At 32.7% G+C, this 24935-nt stretch overlaps 3 protein-coding genes across 3 annotated transcripts; 1 reads left to right on the top strand and 2 right to left on the bottom strand.

Moving 5' to 3' along the window:
- The first annotated feature begins 197 nt into the window (after window positions 1–197).
- Window positions 198–17704, top strand: LOC144854189 (uncharacterized). Its single transcript, XM_078712093.1, has 22 exons — window positions 198–527; window positions 4640–4792; window positions 5251–5531; window positions 6420–6489; window positions 7026–7172; window positions 7652–7920; window positions 8599–8695; window positions 8792–8911; window positions 9023–9139; window positions 9351–9716; window positions 10788–10907; window positions 11193–11309; window positions 11782–11895; window positions 12799–12906; window positions 13061–13174; window positions 13733–13846; window positions 14224–14337; window positions 14715–14834; window positions 15059–15172; window positions 15787–15900; window positions 16266–16385; window positions 16858–17704. Exons 1-22 carry the CDS (start codon window positions 491–493, stop codon window positions 17547–17549), a joined length of 3618 nt encoding a protein of 1205 aa, XP_078568219.1. The 5' UTR covers window positions 198–490; the 3' UTR covers window positions 17550–17704.
- Window positions 17705–18955: 1251 nt separating this feature from the next.
- LOC144854240 (cystatin-A-like) lies at window positions 18956–20596 on the bottom strand. Its single transcript, XM_078712171.1, has 3 exons — window positions 20413–20596; window positions 19762–19875; window positions 18956–19353 (listed from the first exon to the last, which is right to left on the bottom strand). The coding sequence occupies exons 1-3, from the start codon at window positions 20494–20496 to the stop codon at window positions 19231–19233; spliced, it is 321 nt and encodes a 106-aa protein (XP_078568297.1). The 5' UTR covers window positions 20497–20596; the 3' UTR covers window positions 18956–19230.
- Window positions 20597–21772: 1176 nt separating this feature from the next.
- On the bottom strand, window positions 21773–24503 carry LOC144854241 (immediate early response 3-interacting protein 1-like). Its single transcript, XM_078712172.1, has 3 exons — window positions 24375–24503; window positions 23847–23948; window positions 21773–23036 (listed from the first exon to the last, which is right to left on the bottom strand). Exons 1-3 carry the CDS (start codon window positions 24463–24465, stop codon window positions 22981–22983), a joined length of 249 nt encoding a protein of 82 aa, XP_078568298.1. The 5' UTR covers window positions 24466–24503; the 3' UTR covers window positions 21773–22980.
- Between the last annotated feature and the right edge of the window lie 432 nt (window positions 24504–24935).

Here is a 24935-nt window from a genome sequence, read left to right as displayed (position 1 = left end):
ATTGGGAGTTTTTTTTGCTATTTAATAATCATCGTAATAGTTTTAGTTTATTTTTAAACATAATCCTAGTTCTAGGCCTAGATAATTAGGCCTACCAGTAGGTTTATATATGAATAGTGAGCGGTTCGATGACCAGTAAACATTGGAATTGACCACTTCCAGTCAAGTTGTTTTCTTAACTATTAAAGGTAAGCCGGTTGAACTTATCGATTATTCTGTTAACCTTCAGGAACTTATGATCTACATGATTATTTCTTTCCTCCTGAATATATCACTTTGGAACGCTCTAGATAGAGTTGAAAGGTCAGGTTTCGAAGTAGTTATAACTTAGCTCCGGAAGCTCGCTTCCTAATGATAAGCTTATTAGTAGATACAATGGCATAGTATTTTGTTGGTATTGTTACAGCATCCAGGACATAACTATTTTGTCACCCACACGGGCCAAGAGTGTACCTTACACTGTCATCTCTGAAACCACCACTTCATCACCATGTTACATGTTTTTATAGGGCTATTGTTATATACAGGTAAGTAAACGTCCTTTGTTTTTTTACTGAGTTGGGGAAAATGTCAGTAAACCAGTTAGAAAATTACTTCCATGGGTGGACAGACCGACTGACTAAATACGAAAATGCATTCATAGTGATAAATATTAAAACACTTTTAATACATTTTTTAGATTTTTAGTTTATTTTTAAATATTTGTTATGGATTAAAAATAAACTTAAGGTATTGTAAAAATACTTAAAGGCTAAGTCTAATGCTTGAAGAAAATGTTAGTAATATAAAGTTTAAAAAAACATGATTACAGTGAATACAACTGTAGCATTATTTTACATGAAATTACATCACAGTAACATTGAATTTATTTTTTTTATCTACTGTGGTAATCAATTTTCTATTTTATTTGTGTGTTTTTTTAAAAAATATTTCTAAACTTATGTAATTCAGATATTGCTGCACATAACAGAGGAAATAAATTACAAGAAAAAAGTCAAAATACAAAATAATTAATTTTAAAAATATATTTTCCCATTCAGTTTTAAAAATTATCATTTTCTTCAGCCTAACTTATTGAAACATCGGTTAAAAATATTGAGAATGTACTTTATCACAGACGGAGTCTAGTCGTTATGACTGTCATAATCCATTTTGTAATCCATAACAATAAACTAATATTCATTGTCAAATTAATAATACGAAAATCAGTGAGCTGCAACAGTATTGTCGCGGCTAACTGTAATACAATGGCCATTTAATACGTCAGCTTCTTTTAATTATTATTAAGACCGTTTAGTAATAAGTTAAACTTGCAGGTACCATACAACATTTAAAAAAAAGTAAAATGTTTGGTCACCCGAACGAATAATTGTAGTTATATAAGGTCTATTATAAAACGTATATCATTTTGTGGTTTTATATTCTGTACACATAAATTTAATGTATATTTTTTCAAGCTAATTATAGCGTCTTAAGTTACAGTAATATATACGATCACATTTCATAAACTCCTAAAAAACCTTGTCGCAATAGGGAAGCAATGAAACTCGCAACAACGGAAATACTTGTACATTAGTTCGGAAAAACATAAACGATTATAAATAATTGTATAAGTTCCTTGTTGATACCCTACTACAATATCAGTAGGTCACGAGCTATTATGATACAAGGCAATCGAATTCGTTTTCTTTTCATTTCGGATGTTAACGTACATGTCCATATAGTCACTTTAACAAAAACGAAAGAGCCATAACATAATATTTATATCTGGATAGGAACAATTTAAGAGCAATAACTTACAAACACAAGAAACATAAATATTGCTACGTATAGAATACCGTACTTATTGGTACTATTCGTATAATGTACTTATTGCTACTTATAGCGTATACATATTGCCACTTAGCATACATATTGCTACTTATACGTGTTTACTACCTACTTATTAGTATACTTATTACACATACTTATTGTTACTATAGAATACTTCTTGCTACATAGAGCATGCTACCTACTTATAGATACTACGGTTAAATGCTTCTGTTAAAACTGAATTGGCAAAAAAAATGGCTTATGAAATATAATGTTCAAGCTAATAACTAAACTCATAACAAAGACATCATTCTAATGACCTTTAGTTAGGAATCAAAATTGATTACACAAATGACTGCAGTTGAGAGTTTCGATATTTATCTTTCATATTTATAAAACTACTTTCATTATGTTACACCCTTTAAATTTTGCTGAGAAAATGAATGTCTTCAATAGTCAGAAAAAAACACCAAACAAGATGACGATCATGCGTTCCTATTCATGCAAACAAAAACGCACACATCGATCAAATTTAGCAATTTGCCATTGCATGCATCAATCCAAAATTGAATCTCCCAAAACATAATTATGCCTAATTAAATTATTTATTCATAGGAATGTTCACTTTGAACAATGTATAATATAACGAGTTTAAATCTGTACTCTAAAAGCGGGCTTGAATTGTCAAAGTTCACAAATCGGTTCTACACTATCACTATTTTTATAGGCGAATTCTTGTCACCATAACCACAATAAATATTAAAGCGATTACCGGTGCTTTGATTGTTAAAGAGAATAGGAAAAGGAGATGCTAACAGTATTGTATTTTAGTCTTTCTACAAAACAAGATTTATATTAGGAAACAGAAGCTATCCTACTAGTGATATTGAAAGCCGTTTGTCTCTTTAACTATTGTTATAATGTCATAATGTATTCTGTCGGATGTTATATGAAGGAAATCTAACCCTACAATGGCTATGGTCTCAAGGACCGAACGTCGATTTAAAGATGAAGACAGGAAGAAACCGTTTATATAAACAGCAAAATGTCTATGTTTTATGTTTTTATAAAATAATAGGTAGGCCTGTAGCTTTATGTGGGTGGCTACTTATTCGCCTATAATCTATTATGTATAGGCGATTACCTATTGGCATGAAGATAAAGTGTCACCAATGATGCCTGCACAGAGTATCATGTATGAGGAGAAAGATTATTATCAACACTGTTACGTAGGCATAGGTAGCTCATTTGATTTAATTGTTTTAATAATTCCGTTAGCCGGAAGAATATTGAATACAGTAACAATTATATACTAGGTTTTTATTCAGACAGGTATATATAAAAGAAATTGTTTAACATTTGTTTTATATGTTTGTTTAGGGGTAGGCCTATACAAAAACAGACTTATGAGCACACATAACCGTACAGTAGTTCATATTAATTATGGAAGGATTAAAATGAATTTAACACAAAAACATACCGACCGTGTTTACAAAGTTCCAAGTAAAACATAATGGAAGATTGGCAACTCTGATATCATTTTAACGTAGATGAGTTTAAACAGCTCAAACTGTGGGCCTCCGTAACTTACCGTCTATAATCTATCCTATTTCTAGTGGAACATTTTGGTCAAATTAATTAATAACTCATTTGAGATATATAAGTGTATTCAATTCAATTCAATTCAAAGGACATTTATTAACGTCCAAAAGACAAAAAGTAACAAAAACAACAATGGCAAGAGATAATAAATGAAATGGACGAATACAGCTTCCAGAAAGATGTGAATCTTGTGACGGGATTGCCTTTACAAATTACTTGATAATAGAAAATTATAAAAAAATAAATACAAATAAAGTTAATAAATTAATCTAACAATAATGAAATAAAGAAATGAATAAAATACCAGTAGATAAAAGTTTGAAAAAATGATGTAAATTGTAGGAATATACCATTATTCAGGGTTCAGAACTGTTGTGCAATCATCCTAACTGAGACCGGAACTAACAGATACTTGATTTTATCTATGGACTTAAATCTAGGCGTTTATATGTTTTTTTTTTTTTTTTATTTGGCACAATTAGATCCAAAGTTACGGAAACATCTTATCAGTTAGTAGAATCCCACCGGGTATGTTATCAGGTTCATCTAGTCTCAATATTTCCTTCATATACGTGTTAGTTGGAAAGAATCAATTCTATTTATAAATTATATAATGTTTTGCTAAGACTGGGATGTTGCCGGCTTTCCTCTTCAAGATGTTATTCTTACTGTCTATTTAGGGCATCTGGCCAAGGAATACATCTTAAAGAGGAGGAACTAAACATTTAAAATAAAATAGGCTCCAATCACAGGAAGGGAAGAAATCAAAACTTTATTGTTTGAGCGGTAACGTACATGCTCTTCTCGTCATGTGGATGCATTTATAACATTGGAATTTACAGTTAAGCTAAATATGTAGAACTCTACCTGGTAAAACAAATAATAGTTCCGTCAGTTATAACAGGACATTACATATTCTACAAACATACCTTTATTCTACATCACCCCCATTTTATTTTTCATTGTACTTTCGTGGTTATGATTGCTATGCTTGATGAATGCATTAGTGCAATTCAGATTTTGAAACAAAATTACAATTATATTATATATGAGCTTCACATGCCATGTTTACAATACTGTGAAATAATATATAATACACACAATATACGACAAGCTTTGCACACAATGAGGAAAGTCATCACTGAGTTTTTCCAAAGTGTTTATGTTTATAGATCTACCAAGCATGCGGAACCTATAATAATCCTACTCTTATTTATTTTATTAGTGCATATATATGGCCAAAACTGTACATTTGATGATCCTGTAGAGCCGTTATGTGGTTATACAATGGGGTACAAAAATGATAACTTTGCATGGACGTTAAATGGTGGCAGTACCCCCACTGAAGATACAGGCCCTGATTCTGACCACTCTGGAAGTAAGTTCAATTGTACATTACCTTTTCTATAAAATGTGCTTTTACCCCTTTTATGTTTGTAGCCAAATAATATTACCTAGGCACTACTATAATAGAATACTACTACGCTGCAGTGCTTCGGTCAATAGTAGCAAATATCACTATGTTTTCTGTATGGAGAGACAATAAAGATCAATGTATCTTGACCAAAACACGTGCAATTTTGTAATTGCGTGGGGCTCACACTTTTAATTCCACTATTGAGTGGCCCTGAACTCAATCTTGCGTTAAACAATAGGTTTTGGCTTCATCCCCAACTTTATCATTATAACCATCTCGTCCGATTTCCTTTTCTGTAGATCTTTATGGTCAATATATTTAGAAAATATCACGGCCGGTCGTTATTGGACTGTTCATAAAGGTAAATAATAATATTAATATGACTGCAATCTAATTAAACACATTTGTTTGTATTATAGATGGCCAATATATCTACGCAAGTGCTGTAGGAGAAGGAGGAATTGAACGAGGAAGAGGCTCAAGAGCAAGAATTGTTAGCCCAAATATCACCACGTCTGATAAGGGGAAGCTTTTACGTTTCCATAGTTATATGTACGGCAAGGGAGTGGGTGTTCTTAATGTTTATATTCTGTATGATGGTATTGTGAAACTTCCCAGATCTACTTGGCGACGAACAGGTAATCGTGGAGAAAAATGGAAACTCGGTGAAGTGGAATTACCAAAACATTCTGTATTTCGGGTATGATTCCACCAAGTTTCTTTTCCTAATTTGTATCTTTCTGCTTTTGTTGAAAGTTATAGCGAAAGATATAAAACCGGCCTAGTGGGGGTGGGGGGGGGGGGGGGTGTGATGATAACAAAACATGTTGCTTGCGCAAAAGACAAATAATAATGTTTACTATCTACGAAATGCGAAATACAGTTGTTTTAATGACATATGTACATATTATATATCATGATTCGTCGTCCAGTAAGCCATAAACAAATTGAGCGTAACACATCACTGTTTATAGGCCTAGACCTATATCTATTTTAAAATATGTTATAGATCAGGATTCTCCTTACCAAAATAGAGTAATTCCTTTGAAATGTACAGTCAGTCAGTGTCATATATATATTCCTTAGCATGCGTGATTCTTCGTTCAGTAGGCATAAGTCTTGAATAGACTGAGCATAACCGCATCACTAACTGTCCTATGCCTTTAAGTCTATAATACATATGAGAGTAGGCCTAGTGCAGGGTACAATTTAAATACACAAAATGACTAACTAATGGTATTTACCTACCTTTACTGCCAATGTACTGTATAAGTAAGCATGTTCAGTGGTTATCCTAGCAGCGGATGTAGTGATCTGCATTCCCTTCTTTCTTTGAACCCGTATCTAACAATGAAGCTCTGATTGTGAAATGTTTTGCTCGTTTTGGGGATTCCTGCGCATATTAGGCTAACGTCCCAACACCTTTCTATAGAAAACGCTAAGACCTATATAAGATAGACGATCGAATTAAACATTGTAATTGATCAAATGGTTCTGTTTCCCAAAATCAATGTAAAGCCCAGGGGTACGTCAATCATTCTCTCCGTAAACCTCTTTTTCTATTCTTTATCATTCTCATTTTTTACAGATTGTTTTTGAGTCCATCGTTGGTAAAGGGGAATACGGAGACATTGCTATAGATGATATCACTATTGAAGGTACATTATTGTATACAAATGATAGTATAGTAAACAAATTGGCAAGTGGATGAAAAATATGAATGAATTGTACTAATCTCCATATGTCGAGGTCAGAGACTCTTTAAAAATATTAAAACGGTTGATGGATCATTTGTTAATACGTTTGGGTAAATCTGGAGTAGTTTCATAATATATTATTTCCTATAAGTGATAATATATTGATATCCATGCATATGGTACTATCAAAAGCAATATCAAATAGAAGCGCATCTAATAATCGTACGATATTGGTAAATATAATCATGATATCATGTTCATGTTGATTATGGCCAGACTATTGCATTTTCCAATCTTCTTCCATGGACGTCAGATGTAGCCTACTAATACAATTGATAATTTAAACCCCACATTATTGTATATTGTCACGATTGGGCCTAATGGGTTTTCGCCAGGTATTCTTCATAATAATTTACACCTTTAATGTATTCAGACAAATAGATGATTTCTTTTATTGAAGATGAAGTATGAATCTGAATTTGTTTTTTTTTTTTCAGATTTGGCCTGGAACTGTAATTTTGAAAAAGATACATGTTCATTTCACCAGTATGATGGCGACGATTTTGATTGGACGACAAACAGGGGTAAAACAAGTACCAAAGGAACAGGTCCACCGATAGATCACACAAGAGAAACATCAAGAGGTTGGAATTATTTGAATTGTCTGATTCTGTAGCTTTTACTAAATACTATCTAACTGACTTTTGCAAGTCAGTTAGATACGAGTTTCGTCTAGGTGTATTAAATACTATCTCTGCATCTGCAAACTTTCGTGGAATCCATGTAATAATGGAAAACATCTCAAAGTCGCCAACATTTCAATGATGCCGATATGGCTTCTTATCTTCTATAAATGGTTTTGTTATCTTTTTTTATTAATTCAAAAAAACATAATCCTTTCTCATTTGTATTTCGTCTGGTAACTTTTAAAGATTTAAAAATCATTTAAATTATTGATTCTATTTGGAAATATTTGTCAAACTACGTAAAGCTCTTTCCCCACTACCAAACTAGTTTGACACATCACATTTTTCATATACATACAATTTAGACTAGAAAGAAAATAAACTGTTAGTTGGTATGGAATTATTAAAGTTGCCTTTATTTTAAAATTCAATTTCAGGGATGTATATGTATATTGAAACTTCAAATAAAGATGATTATTCGAAAGCAATACTTGTAAGCAGACCATTTACAAAGAGCCCAGAAAGGTACTGTGGTCTATCGTTCTTCTATCACATGATGGGAACAGATATAGGAGCATTGAAGTTACACCTTCTCTACAACAACAATACCGATTTTGATCATCCTGTTTGGTCAGACAATACCAGCTATGGTAACATTTGGATAGAAAATATCGCTTACCTCAATGAAGTCACCGGAATATTTCAGGTAAATGTTATTTATTGTTATTGTTGACTGGTATATCTTTATTCAAAAATAACAAATTTACAAAAAAAAATTCATAAAATATAGCAGCATTTAGAGACGCATGCGTCCCAAGCTGAATTGCATTTCATGATTACATTAAAATAAGTGATGTGTTTTAAAAATTAAGTTACATTAAGAGTGAAATACTGCTAGCTTTTGTACACATGGTGTAGTAACCGCTGCTTCCTTGGTCGTGCTCACATCAAACCCTGGCCATCCTGATGTATTGACACCATGCTAGTGATTTGAAGGTTCAATACCCAGCAGAAAATATTCTCAAAATATTTAATATCAAGTACAATTTATGTAAAAGTAGGACAAACATCTTAATCAATATTTTGCATTTTCACTATTTAACTGTTTTATTACCGGTACTCTTTTATTACTCTTTAAAAAAAATATTGAATTGTGTGCAAATTCAAAAAACCAGTCGTTGCATTACAATGCGTTCAATATATCAAGAATATGCATGTCGCTAAGGTAATGATAAACTTGAGTGTATCGTATTCTCTTTATTTAACATGGCCCTATTTCTTTTTAATGTCCACGATAAAAAACGTTGAGCATACGAATACGAACACACATTTCCTCGTGTTCATCTTTGGTCGTTCAATGACTTAGAGCGTTTTTCTATTTTAGGTTGCATTTGAAGGAGTAAGAGGAGTTGGACATAAAGGGGACATTGGACTTGATGACATCAAACTTCTTGGCGACGGATGTTCTGTCTATCCAAATGGTAAAATAAGTATTTGTATTTTAGTAAATTACTCTATTAATTTATTATTAATGTACTTGAAAATGTTGATCAAAGTTTAATATCATATTTTTCCAGATATCATTGAGGGTAACTGCACAGAGAATCCGTGCAAACACGACGGCTCATGCATTGAAATGATTGGAGGAATTGTCTGTAGTTGTGCCTTTGGACATTCGGGAAATCTATGCGAGATAGGTAGGCCTGCTTTATGCTACACAAGTTATAACATTAGACAAATTAATTTAACTGATTGAATAAAACTCGGTAAAGGTATCTTAAAACTTACTGTTTTATCTTCCATTGCAGCCGACATGTGTGCATTTGAACCATGTCACAATGGTGCAACATGTCTCCAAGTAGGACCAACTGGGTTTGCTTGTCACTGTTCTTCAGAGTGGACTGGCGCAACTTGTCAAAAGAAAAGTAAGACTTGTAATGCATTTTTACATTCACGCAACACGTATACTGTAAAGAAACTGTTTCTGCCAAATTAATATTTATTAATTTAATCATCATACCTCAAAGTATTGTTCGATTCGTAACATATTTGCTAATAGAAACTGACTTAATCCACAATTTAATACCCTTTGTATCCAAAAATTAAGTTTAAGTAATCCGGGTTTTTTTTTTCTAGTATTGTTAACTACTACTGAGGTCCCAACAACTGTTGCACAGACGACCAAACTACTAACAACACAACCCGTTAGTACCCAGATGCAATCTCACAATCCTGAAATGGCAAAGACAACTCCCGACAGATCTCCATACACAACATCTCCAACCACGCCGCCCATTCCACCTTCTCCGCGATTAGAGATCACTACAGATGTGGAAGAATATTTTGAAGTTACCTCTACACCATATCTGCCAACAAGCGAGTTGGTATCTTATACAAATCACTGTTTGGAATTCCCGTGTAATCATGGTGATTGTGTGAACGAAGAAAGTAGTTACCGTTGTCAGTGTTATACTGGTTGGAAGGGAGACGAGTGTGAACAAGGTAGCGTACTTCTATTAAGTCAGTTTTATAAAGGAATGTATTTTACAAAACAAAAGTATATTTATTATATCTAATTAGTATAGAAGTTTCTTTATAGTTTATTTATTAATATTTTAAGTTAGCGAAATTTTGTATCGAAAAATAAGGCTTTCCATTCAAGGTGTTGGAGGTTTCATAAACCGTTTCTCGTGGCATCTTTTACTTTAGAGGGTCATGTCTAACTAGGCCAAACAACCTATTGTGACAATGATAGCAATTATTAGCTTGTTCAGATACAATCTAAGACACGCAGTAACATTTTCACTATCTATACAGGCTAATTAGTTTAACTTGTGTAATTCTTTAATAATGCTGTACTATTTGATATATTGATTTTCCTGTTATGTACTTAATAACCAAAATGATCGGCGTTCATTGAATTTATCTGGAAATCTACTCGTACAGCTGATAGGCGACCTTCCGTATGTTCTATTTATTGGTCATAGACAATGCGTGTGTGTGGGAATATACTGTTTTATAGATAGCTTATTAAAAATGATATGAACTCGGCTACAAGGTCGGATTTCCTCTAGGATTTACTGCGAATGACGTATTTCAAGTTCATGGGGATAGACAAACGTAAGCCATTCATTCATGGAGCTCCCTCTATTACCCTTGACCTGAGTCTGTACCCTATTTATTATCAATGTCAAATCAGATGATAAAGTAGTTATAGACAAAAAGGAATCATAAGAATTAAGCTCTGTCTACACTATCAAATTTTATGTGACAAAAAATGTGATGTGACCATATATGGACATTATGACGTCATATCACTACCATATTTGGGCACATCACACTTTTTCTTGTCAAACTTGTTTGATAGTCTAGACAGAGCTTTACAGTTGTGGTTTTCTTACATCATCATTTGCTTTTCTTAACAACATAACAAAAAGTAAGTAATGGAAATCCGCTAAATAAAGATATTAACATTACAAACAAATTATGTAAATGTATTTTATTCGATTTTACAAATGTTGCTGAATGTTGTTTAAATAAATAAATAATAATTTGATTTTGTTTATATATTAGACATCAATGAATGCAGCGAATCTTTAACCCCGTGTGGAAATAATGGAACATGCGCAAATACTGATGGGTCATATAAGTGTACGTGTGCCGACGGCTGGATGGGAGAAAACTGTGAAGCGAGTAAGTATAGGGAAGAATACTACATACAGGACATGAGGCTAAAACATATACAGCTCAATGTCATTCTAAATGTTGTACCACCACGTGCGCGACCGCGGCCGGTCGGATTAAAACTACACAAACTCATTTTAACTTGCTCTAAATTGAGTTAAACTAAGTTTAGGCTTAAGTATTATCTTAACATCAAGTGGTACGTCGATAGGCCTTTTCTTTTCTCTCCACTCAACTTTTTGTAATATTTACACTGTAGTGGATGTCATTTATTGCTACTTTGATACTTTTCAGAATGTGAAGATAGCAATTATAGTTGTGACTACTGGGCAGGAACGGATGAGTGTGATATCAACCCATCATACATGTTGAAATATTGCCAATTCAGTTGTGGAGTCTGCCAACCATATGGTAACGAACTATATAAACCTAAAGCTCAGTCTACACTATCAAATTTGATGTGACCAAAAAAATGTGATGTGCCCATATATGGACATGATGATGTCATATCACTACCATATTTGGGCATATCACTACCATATTTGAGCATATCACTACCATGTTTGGGCATATCACTACCATATTTGGGAACATCACACTTTTTTGTCACAGATAGTGCAGACAGAGATGTATCTTGTTTACGTCGTGTGACCAAATATAGGTATATGCTCATCTGGCCAACCTACTGCACAATGGCATTAAAAGCATTCGTTATCTTTCTTCTGTATTGTGTGATTATTATATTAGAACTTTGAAATTAATAATAATTGGTCACATGCTTGCCATCAATAACGTTAGATTGCAAGGCCCCTGAAGACGAAGCACGTACGCTTCCCGGTCGTGTTCGTTGTAAACATTACGTTATATTTCAATATTTTTGTAGAGTGCCAAGATCGACATGAAAACTGTGCTTTGTGGGCTAGTATAGGCGAATGCCAAATAAATCCTTTCTACATGTTAAGCTTCTGCCATCGAAGTTGTGGGGTCTGTTTGGATGGTAAGTTAATTGTTTGTCAATCACTTGATGAGAAAAAGGGACGAACATATGGTGTTTAGGAAGATGAGGAGGAAAGGCGGAGAACAAGTTTGATTTATGATGAGGATGATTAGAATGATTGAGAAGGATAAGGATCTAGATATGGAAATACTAATTGTGATAATATATTAATCGTAATGACATCAAAGTCGAAAATAATAACATTGTTTTTAAAACGTTGTTGTTTTTGTTGTTGTTGAATGGTGATGATGCTGATAATTAATAGGAGGATTATATATCAGTAATTGTGATTATGAAGATATTGACGATAATTCAAACTTTGACGACTTTTTATTATATCAATTATATTATTATGCCAATATCAGAGAGCTTCAAGTATGTTATAATAATGCATTAAGAAAATTACTAGGTTTACCTCGGCACTGTAGTGCCAGTCAGATGTTTGTCACAAGGAACGTGTCCTCTTTTTATGAATACTACAGGAAAGCATGCTATGGTTTCATGTGTAGAATGGAACAGAGTAGTAACAAATTGGTCAATACTGTTGTCCAGTCATGTTTAAAAGGCTTAGAGCTATATTCTACATTATACTGAAAGTATAATGTTTTAAGTTTTTGAATGTTACTGATGCTTTTGTTTTCCTTTGTATTGTTTGTATTTTCTATGGTGTTATGCTGAAATAAAATATTATTAAATTACTGATTGAATCATAGTAATAGCATGGTCTTTCAACACATAGAGATCATTCATTTATCTCCATAACATCAATTTTAATTGCCCAAATACTTTTCTTTTGTCTTGAGCCTAACCCTTTGTCTGCGATACCCTTTTGATGGAATTAGGGTTAGAATTAGATAAGAATACCATTATTATTTTGAATATATAATACTTCTTTGTTATCAGATGAGTGTTCAACGCATCCATGCAAGAATGGAGGAACATGTACAGATCTTGAAGATGACTACTCCTGCACATGTCAAGAGGGATGGGGCGGTATTAACTGTCACATTCGTTAGTATTTTTATTTTCCTCTTCTTAACAAAAAAAAAAGAGTAATTACGTAACTTAACTAAATGTTATTATCTTAAAATTATTTTTATAAAATGATTTCAACTATAAGATTGTGTTTATTGCTATGTTAATATTTTATCTTCTATTTTCGCAGCTCTAAACGAGTGTGATAGTAATCCTTGTCAAAATAATGGAACATGTTTCGATTCGATAGCATTTTACCAATGTACGTGCAGCGACGGCTACGAAGGAGTGAACTGTGAAAACGGTACGTAAAGCAGTACACACAAAAACATTTACCGGTGTTTAATTTTTGGTGTTTATTTTTTGGTGTTTATTTTTGTATTACTCATAATAAATAATAAAAAGATCGGAACAAGAGGATAACCCTATAAGTTTAAAAGCTTGTTTCTAAACGAACATAGAAAATCATAAATAATAAATAAAGCTTGATTAAATATATATGTTATGAAGTATGGTTTTTTTTTGTGATATTTAAAGATGCCTCAAAAACGTTAAAAATGAAAATTAAAAAAATCAGATTTGAATAGGCTATTTTGAAGTTTTAATCAAGTTATTCACTTTATAGAACATTTTTAGCCAGACAATTTTCAGTTTTAAATTACAATGTTTCAGGTAAATATGTTTTCAGAGGCACAATATATCTTTACATTTATTATGTTTTCCAATTCTAATTATGTAATTTAGTCCAAGTAAAAGTATGTATGTTTTATTCTGTCTGTCTGACACAGGTCGCATGGGACAGGTCGCTATGTAAGCTACAGTATTAGTGTTTATTTCATTTTGAGAATGATTTGTTTTTCAGAAACGGACCATTGTTCTAATGATCCTTGTCTTAATGGTGGAATCTGTGTTGATATTGGGTTGGATTATAAATGCCAGTGTTCTTTGGGTTTCTATGGTAAATCGTGTGAGAATGGTAAGTCATGGAAGGGATTTACATTCAGAACTTACTTAGCAAAATATATTGTTTGTTAGCATGATAGCGCGTACAATATTCAAGTTATCATTCTGAATATTTCGGTGTAAATAGTAACAGAACAGATTCAAGAACATCAATTCATTAATAACTTCACAAATAAAAAATCTAAATATGTATATTCTTTTAACATGGGCCGAAATATTAACATGCGCCCTCTGATATATTTTGCCAAGTACTTCACTCAGTTTCTGAGTGCTTTCATTTAATTTTCCAGATATTCCGAACCAATCATTATTTACAGAAGAGGTCCTTATTGGATATCACATTTCGGTGACCATTGCTTGTTAATACTGTTACTTATTTTACCATTTTAGATACAAATGAGTGTTTAAGTAACCCGTGTTTTAATGGAGGAACTTGCTTAGATAAACCTGGAAGCTTCCAGTGTAAATGTCCTGATGAATGGACTGGCGAGACGTGTATACATGGTAGGTAAAAATATCAAGAGTTTTTCTCAGTACAACTTTAGCTACAATTAAAAAATGTGTATAAGGAAACCAACATAACTTATAATAATGGTTATGATATGACGTGTTATTTATGTATTTATGTGTTGACAATGCACCATTACAATGTGCGGTGTGGTCTAAGAAACAAAACAGAACAAAATAAAAGACATCAATAACTAACTATAACTAAACTTTAAAAACTCAAAACTATTTACAAGCAACAATTCAATACTATAAATCGATCATTTGAAGTACTTTAAAGAGGATCGTTTCTAACCTAACGACAGAACCTATAAATCAATAATATTTTCAGAGCCTTACATAATTTATATAGTATAACGTGTGTCTATTTTTAGACTTCGATGAGTGTCGGAGTAATCCGTGTCTAAATGGAGGATCATGCTTCCATGGTATTGGACGCAGATTCTATCTTTGCCGATGTGTAGATGGTTATGAAGGAACCAATTGTGAGACGGGTAATAATAAATTTAAATTATTTTATTTGTTTCAATAAGATTTTAATTTATTTCATCTACGTATACCGTACCATTGGAAAGACTGCTGCTACTTTGAATACGCTGTTACTACTGGTCATTAATTACTATGAATTGTCCGGCCAGGAATGTTAAAATATTATATTACTTTTTATAAATGTAGTTTAAAGTAAAATACTGTAATAATAACGTTTGAATATCTACAGACATAAATGAGTGTGAAATCAATCCATGCTCGACAGGCTCGACGTGTGTGGACTTATTAGGCCGTTACCAGTGCCAATGTCAACCTGGTTACACGGGATCCAGGTGTCTAATAGGTAGGTTACAATTATTTTCAAACCGTTAGTTGATACATGGACAAAAATGACGCTAACTTACCATTTCCAGCCGATTCTCGTGTATTATGTCTAGCGACATAAATATCTTGCAGTATCGTGTCTGCTGACAGCAACATGACCATACTATTATAGCACATACATCTTCGCAATCGTGTATTATTGTACTGTACTGTATAAACACCACCAATACTGAAAACGTGTGATCGTTAAAAACAGCTGTAGTGTTACGTAACGTGAAAATATTCACTGCTCGATACGTCATCACGTTTTATAACGGATCCAACGAACGTATTCAATTTGTTAATATTATGTTAATAATAAAATATGTTTTTCCTGGAAATTATACATTTCCGTTGTTTAGGTATATGGAATGTGTGTGATCGTTAAAAACAGCTGTAGTGTTACGTAACGTGAAAATATTCACTGCTCGATACGTCATCACGTTTTATAACGGATCCAACGAACGTATTCAATTTGTTAATATTATGTAAATAATAAAATATGTTTTTCCTGGAAATTATACATTTCTGTTGTTTAGGCATATCGAATGCTTATTATCTCAAGACATAACAATGCTAATTTTGTTTTTTTAGAAATTGACGAGTGTGCTAGTAATCCATGCCTTAATGATGCAACATGTTTGGACGATGTAGGTAGATACGATTGCCTATGTCCGCCATTATTCTTGGGACAGAATTGTGAAAATCGTAAGTTACAGTAAAATACAGTTTCAAAAAAATGTTCATAAAAAGAATGAAATTATATGATAGCCATTAAAAAACCTGAATCCAACAGTACGATGGCGTAGATTAATCTAACAGTACGATGGCATGTAGTAAAACAACAGTACTGTAGTGTTTAACAACCCAACAGTACGGTGCCGTGTAGTAATCCAACAGTACGATGCCGTGTAGTAATCCAACAGTACGATGGCGTATAGTAATCCAACAGTACGATGGCGTATAGTAATCCAACAGTACGATGGCGTATAGTAATCCAACAGTACGATGGCGTATAGTAATCCAACAGTACGATGGGATATAGTAATCCTTTTTCTTCTTTTTTTTTTCAGGCGTAAACTTATGTACCATTTCACCTTGCTTAAACAACGGCGTTTGCAATGGTCTATCTAACGACATCTTAAGTTTGTGCGAATGTAAACCACAATGGGAAGGCATCTACTGCGAGATATGTAAGAATTACCTACACCTACCATTTTGGTGTGGACATACCGCATACAAATATCAGAGAAACACTTTTCCCTCGTTTGAACGCAGCCAAAATGTATAGAAAACAATACTAATTTATTTCGCTAATTCTAAGTCAGTTAGCTGATTGGAGTTATTGTCACTTGATTAAAACAGTAACATTTGGTTTTTAATAATTATATTAAATATTAGGCCTAGCTTATGCTGAAAGACAGCAATACGAAATTTCGACAGGCAACTGGAACTCATCTAGGCTAATTATGTTTTTTTTTCGTACACACAAAAAGTACTATTAAACGATCGTTTATGTGACCCACAATCGTCCAATCAAATGACAGGAATTTATTTAGGTGTTATATAATATTAAATATATAATTTACGCATATTATTAGGGTGGTGTCAACATTTGTTTAAAAAAACTGTTTTAATTTGCTTATAAATTTATTTATTTTACAGCCAAAATTATTCCAACGACCATTGCTCCAACTACTACACCGTGGATAACCACAGTAACTGACCTAACAACAACGAAAGGCCGTTTAACTACCGAACCAACTGAAGCGCCAGAAAGTGTGTCAACTTCTAGACCGACAACCACGCTTTTACAAAGTACATCTAAGACAGAAACGATAACAGAGAAAGCAATACTAACTCGCAAGCCAACAACACCAAGGCAAGCAACCCAAAGACCTATAAAGCAATCTACACCAGTATTGTTAACGCCTGTACCTCCTACACCAACACTATTAACGCCTGTACCCCCAACCCCTACTACTGATAAAGAACGTATACACACTACTGATGTCCGAACTAAGAGGATGTTGACCACTAAAAATGACACCGTACCAGACCGACCGAACGTGGATACTAACAAGTCACCAGAACATACGTCTATGAGTTTATTTGTTATTGTCGTCATTGCCGCCGGCACCTTTATGTTTACTGCTATTGTTATGTTAATAATTGTTGTCAAATTATGTCGGCGAAATCCTGGTGGAAGATATGAACAATTTCCTCTTGATTCCACCGCTGGAGGATTTACTTGGGCAAGTGAAAGCAGTGGAGGCAGCATGTCTTACCAAAAGTTTATGGATAGTGAACCGACGATAAATGACGCTAGTGTGTTTAAAGAAAATTCTGCCTTTTAGAATAACTTTTGATTTATGATTTTATAAATTTCTTTTACAATTGTTTGTAGTAAATGTAAATAATGATGACGATTTTATAGATTTTTCATTATGCCAACTGTGTAAAATGATGTTATAATTGTTCTTGCTGAATAAAAATTTATTTGCGAGGTCTATGAGTGTTATAAGAGGTTGACTCTGAGTAAATGACATGGCAGCAATACGTATTAAGCTCAGTCTACACTGACAAAAAAGTGTGATATACCTAAATACGGTAGTGATATTCCCAAATATGGTAGTGATATGACATCCATATATGGGCACATCACATTGTTTGTCACATGAAGTTTGATAGTGTAGACAGAGCTTTAAGGAGCGTTCGATCTTAGACGACCTATAAGGTCTTTTAATTGTGCGCAAGCAGTTGTGATGTTCGATGACATCGATCAATACGTCCGTTCTTGGGGTCAACGGGGGACCTACGACAGGAACTGAAGAATCATGGAGGAAATATTTCCTCCATGGAAGAATCCAATCCTTTCATTCATGTACATTATCCGTGAATGAATTACAGAGGTATAATAGTTATTAAAGTCTTCTGTTTAGTTGACAGATGTATTGCCTATCACTGACTTAGTAGGCCTACTGTAATTTCTAAGTAGTCATGTTGCCGTAGTAAGGTCATACCAACTGACTATTCCTAGGCTCGAATATAATCCTATCAAGTTTGGTTCTGCTCTTTATATGGACCCAGCCTAATTATTAAGGTCATTGTACCGCCGAGTATCTTATTAATAAACAAAAAGACCGTAATAACTATACTTTCATTTCAATTAATTTAGATAAATTTCAAATTGAAGTCATTAATAATAAATCGGTATATTAATTCAGCACACTGAATATCCAGGATTGAATTGAACGCTGATTCCGCCAATTGTTTAGAATTTAGTCACGTGTCAGCTGTTTCAACTATCACATAGAACTTTTCTGACAAGTATTAATTTTACCAATCGTATGATGTTTTGTATCTCTTTTTACAGACAAGACATTGTGGAAATGGGTTCAAACGTTATATTATAGTAATTAATTACCATAGCGCCTCTTTATAATTGTTTCCACATGAAAACTACCCCTTTCATACGTTTCAGTAACTACCGCAAAATATTTTAAACATGACATAGTTTCTCTATTATTCATTTGAGGACACTGTACTTTATTACATTTACAAAAGCTGATCTTGAATGCTTTTACTTGCCATAGGTCATATAGACAAGTCAATTAAAATTGTTAAAAAGATATGACTTGTCTATATTTCTTTTAAACCTATATATATTTCTATATATTTTCCTATGGTTGACGTTTAAAAATTTTTTAAAAGTTTAAAAGTGTCTGACTTGAGCCTAAAAAAGATATATATATATACATTTAATTAATAATAACTGAATGTGGTGTGTTACTTGGAGGAAGCAATGAAGAGATTGACGTGACTGTACCAAACTTTAATCATAATAATATATTATTTGTCAATTATACAACTTGCCTTGTACTATTCACTTACAAATTTCTTTGTTTTGGCAATCTGAATTAAAGTCATACATTATATTTGTTCAAGAATCAGCCAAACATTCGGCCTAATAAATAAATGCTATAATATCATATACAATACGGTACAAACTATATTTGATATTGTTGGTAATAAAAGCTATTCCTTTATGCTATCCTTATCCTCCCATGCCCACTCTCGCAGCAAACCCCTCAGGTGGATCTCACAAATTCTATTCGAGAACAGTACAACATAAATGTACTGTGCTTCTCCGATATCAACCTAGGGAATTAAACAATATACATTAATTAATGCGTGATTGATTGATTTTAATGAAATAAAATAAATTTAAAAAAATATTTCTAAAAGTCTATTTTGTCATTCATTTGTATACGTGTATTTGAAGGAAACCAATATTATTTGAAAGAAATCATAACTGGTCCTGTTTCAAAAGCTAAATATGACGAAAACGTCAAACTGCCAATCGACATAAAGACATCTGAAAACATCAACACTTTTAAAACACGACTAAAAACCCATTTTTACACAGAGGCATTTCCTGCTTAACTTTGTCAAGCGCCTTTGAACATTATTATGGATACTGGCGCTATATAAATCTGATTGATTGATTGATTGATAGTGAGTAGGCCTATATATTGTAGTATTAATTATAGTAAACATTATACATACCTTAACACAATAGTTCGTTGTCCCTGGTTGAGTACGAGTGATTTGGTCCCAAAATTTGGTTGCATTGAAAGTCGAATATTTCGTGTTTGCTAATTTTTCAAATTCATCCTTTACCTAAAAATGTTCAGAATACAATACTAAATCATTTATTCTACAAATTACTTTCGGATTATTTTATCTCCGTTTGATAGTTTTTTCCAAGCTAGAGCTAGTATCTTACCTGGCTCGCTCCTATTAGGTGTTAGGGATACCAACAATAAATAAATATATATATACAATTCAAAGTAAGTAAAACCGCCAGAAAGAATGGCCAACCTTTCGTAAAATACTTCGCTAAGGCTAATTATAGGCCTATTAAATAATAACTGGTTGAAAAAAATACTTTTAACTAATATAGGCCTAAGTTCAGATCAAAGATAATCAACAATAAATAACATGTATCTCACTGGAGATATAAATAAAAAATACAGAAAGGTAAATAAAAATGATGCATTAATTAGTAAGTTCAGATCAAAGATGATCATCACCTGTAAAGTATCTATATCTGAATTACTAATTAGCGAACAATCCTTATTTACGGATATGCTACTCGATACCGGCCGATATGGATTTTGATTGTCAACAAGTTTGGCTATAAAAACATATTCCTACCTGGTTGACCATCCGTTGTACAGATTCAGTAGCAGATTGGCTTGGCTGGCTCCAGCCTCCCGGAATTGTCCGTTTAATGGGCATTATACAGCCGGACGAAAACAGTAAATAATGTAAACTTAGTGGATTAACACAGAACTTAGTTCCTGCTATTATTGCTATCGAGTGGAATTGTAATAAATGTTTTGGAAATTTAAAAGCAAACACGATACAGGGAAGTGATTGTTTGTGTAAACAGAAGGTATAAAAGCCTTTATGAAAGTCAAACAAAAGTGTCCGAGTCAAAGTGAATGAGTTATTATTTGAATATTATTAAGCTCCCGTGAACTATGCAATGTGCTGATTTTGTGAAAACAATTACATAATATAAGACCTAATCATAACATCTGAGATGCAATTTATATTATTTTTATTCACAAGTTCCGTGTGTTTGAATTTGACATTACGTTATACAAAATAGCGTATAAATATCTTATACAGTGAGACTATACTAATCGTATACTGTATATACTTTAGTGTTGTGTGAGACTATACTAATCGTATACTATATATGTATATACTTTAATGTTGTGTAATGAATGTGTTGAAATACATAATGGAGGAGGTATATGCATAAAATAAAATACAATAATGGGTTCCAGTTTTAATAGGGTTTTCCTCTGAATAGGGGTGTCACAAAGGTACTACTGTACATAAGGTTTCTCTCTTTCTCTTCTAAATCCGCTACTGAGTACACTACGTATATATTACTTCAGCAAAGTAATTATTTCCCAAATATGGCATAGAAAATAATACTAAAAAAATATTAAGTAAAAATATTGATTCTGAGAAGTCACTTATGTTTTCAGTTTCACTATTTGTTCAAAAAAGGTCATCATACTACGCAGTCTTTAAAAACTTTGTGTCGAAATTCTTTCATGAATCGTGATTCCTGATGTAGCTTTTATTTAGAATCCTTCACAATTATTCACCAGCTTTAGCCTTCAACTTTTTAACATGTTTTTAGGGCCTAGATGCAGCATAATAGAAACACTTCCCATTGAGATGCATATTCAATTCAATTTCTTTTTATTTCGGAAGTATCATCCATAATAATAAATTTATAAACAGAAAAAGAAAAATCGTAATTATTACCAATAATTAACTTAGTATATATTTGTAATAACAGTTTAGTTAGATCGACAAATGTCTCCGATGAAAATTATCGACTTTGGTTACTTTTTAGCCAATGTATTTGATTTACGATGATCACATTCAGCTATACTATTATACCTAAAATGTAAATAGACATATTGTGCGCGCCGCAGTTATTTTCAAGATGAGTTAAAAGACGTTTAAAAGAAATGAAACGGAGATACCATACAGTACACTAATTTATTTTATTGAAGTAAAAAGTTCAAACTTGTTTCGTGACGAACAGAAAACGCCGCATTTCAATGATTCAATTATTTAACAAAACGGTGCCGTCTTCCGTTTTGCCAAATAAGGACAGTATTTGAATAGTTCTAAGAATTGTAGTTCGAAATCTTAAGCTCTGTCTACACTATCAAATGAGTCTGACAAAAAAAGTGTGATGTGCCCAAATATGGAAGCAATTGGCACATGACGTCATGTTTTTGTCACATCAAGATTAATAGTGTAGATAGAGCATAAGAGTACATGTTTAATGTAATAATTTTCCGATTTAACAGATCGAAATATTTTGGTTGTTTTATTGAATTAGTAATAAATGGTGTGTTAATAAGTGGTGTTCCCTGGCGTTTTCTATGGTAAACATTGGATTAGTATTTTTGATAGGCAGTGTGACAGAAATAAATTTTCACAAACTCCCTGGATAAACCACTTAAATAATATCAATGATATTATCTGTACTTCTTTTTATATCAAATTACTGAATTATATTATAAAAAAATGTAATGTCACCAATACAGTACAATAAAATAGTGGTTCCTTACTATTATAGACAAATGGAAAGGTATATATTAATATACAAAGATGTTATAATTACATCATGGAGCTATCTCCATAATTACATCTTTTAAGGATGCAGAGAGTGTTCTATATATAACAAATTAGCATAAATAGCCTTTAATGAATAATAATTATGTATTTTTTAAATAGTTTTTTATTATACTAACCAAGCACCATTCACTAGTTTATAATGACATTGCTGTACAACAAAAAGATAATAGCTTATTTTTTTGAAGTTAAAAATACTATGGAAAGTGTGACATAGTTCTACAGTACTGTGTTTATTGTTAATGGTTTTAAATTTAAAAAGTAGGGTTAGGTAGTTTTTAGTGGGGACAATACATCTTTAATTGTTTTGATTTGCCACATTCCAGCATGGTGGTGTTCTTTAAATCACACATGTGTGTCTGCTATGTAAGAAATACCATGTAGAAAAACTCTGTTGTAAATGCTAATCTTGCTCAATGTTTTAGTCAATACACTGTTTTCTGGAGATTGAAGATTTGTGGGTCACTGTATTCAATACTTAGGAAACTCATATACTCTCTGCCATGGACAATCTTCTTACAATTTCAACTATGAATGTTTCTCTATTTGTTATCCAAATACCAGTTTCAAAACTATTGTTACAGCATTTATAAAAATTAAAGGAACTGTGAAGATAAACAAAGAAAATTCTATTAATTTGTTTATTATTTCATTCTATTGCTTTCATTTTAGCACTGAGCATTCAGAGAGGACAAACTGTGATCTCTGCACTACTTTCATAATCCCCTTAAGATACATAGCGGAGGATCTAGGATTTTTTTAAGCAGGGGAACGATAACAATAATATTAGTAGTCAAAATAGAGTACAGTAATTGAAATATTGCAATATTTTGTATATTTCATAGTATTTTTTAATGTATTTTTATAAGTACTTTTTGTATATTATTAAATGTATTTTAATATCTTATATATATCAATTTTCCAAAATGTCACATTTTTGATGAATAAAGTATATCTATTTCTATAATTTCATTTTAGCTTTCAAAAGTGTGGATCGTGCTGCTCTAGAGCTACACACAGGTTGCGGCTCTAGGGCTACACACAGGTTGCGGCTCTAGGGCTACACACAGGTTGCGGCTGTAGGGCTAAACACAGGTTGCGGCTCTAGGGCTAAACACAGGTTGTGGCTCTAAGGCTACACACAGGTTGCGGCTCTAGGGCTACACACAGGTTGCGGCTCTAGGGCTATACACAGGTTGTGGCTCTAGGGCTACACACAGATGGCGGCTCTAGGGCTACACACAGGTTGCAGCTCTAGGGCTACACACGGGTGGCGGCTATAGGGCTACACATAGGTTGTGGCTCTAGGGCTACATACAAACAGGTTCAGCTCTAGGGCTACACAAAGATTCCGCCCCTGGTACAATAAGGTCCCACTTGATGGTAAGGATAAAATTATTTTGAATTAATCTTACCTCGCATAACTGTTCGTATTGATTTTATAAGATTTATAAGTTGTGTTTTCATTCCTGGCTCTTCGCCAAAACCACCAGTACTTTGGTCACTTCCCCATCCGACTAAAACAGGAAAAAAGTATTTCAGGATTATTTAAGTTGATGTATTGCCTAAGTCCAAGGGTAATTTTGACCTGGCCTCCATGTCCATGCATGTATGTGTGGCAAAATAAAAAGTTGATATAAAATCTTTTTTATTTTTTTAAATAAAAAACAAAATAAATCAGAAACAAATGTGTTTACTAAATACTTTACTGAAATCAGTGTGTTCTAAATCAATATTTCACATGAAGTGATAGGATCGGTGTAGAAAAAGGTTAGACCTTACCTAGGCTGATTTTAGAAGAAGGTTGTTTAGGAAGGTCCGTTCGTTACCAAGCAAATTAAAAAAAGAACAGGAATTGATCATCTAGGCCTAGCTCTAAAATAACATTACTAAACTACAGTTACTGATTCATAATTTGCTATCAACAACAACAACAAACTAACCTTTACTTAAAAATCGCTCTTCATGCAAAACAGCAATTGCATTGATTATTAAAAGCCCAGCTTCTAAAAGGGAATAAAAACCAAACGCCATGTTGACAAATCATCAGTAAGGCTGCCCCCAACGACAACGTATACAGTACACATTATTATTATGTTTTTGCTCAGTTTTCTATCTCTCGTCTGTCACCATTTCACGGCGGAAGCTTTTTACTTTAAAATAAAATTACTTTATTACATTTACTGTAACGCATGACAAGCATCTCCTGTTGTTTGGCTTCTTTTCGTTTAAAATTATTTTTAGGCATCATCTTGAAAATAGATTAGATTAAAATTAAAGTTTAATATGCAAGGTTTTGTGAAATTAGCTGAAAAATTAATTTTGTACAAACTAGTTGATATGTTGTATATCTAAATGTATTGTTGTAAATGCCATTTTAATTCCACATAAATTTGACCAAAAATTGGATAGAGAAAATAAATATGTTTCTTGAAACCGTATTTTTTAAGCAAAATCATTGTTATTTTTGTTTTTGGGCAAAAGTGTATAATTGTATTAACTAA

Source organism: Antedon bifida, chromosome 10, assembly GCF_963402885.1.
Source record: "Antedon bifida chromosome 10, ecAntBifi1.1, whole genome shotgun sequence".
NCBI classification, from domain to species: domain Eukaryota; kingdom Metazoa; phylum Echinodermata; class Crinoidea; order Comatulida; family Antedonidae; genus Antedon; species Antedon bifida.
The sequence above is the reverse complement of the archived record's forward strand: the minus strand, read 5'-3'. Positions and strand labels throughout refer to the sequence as shown.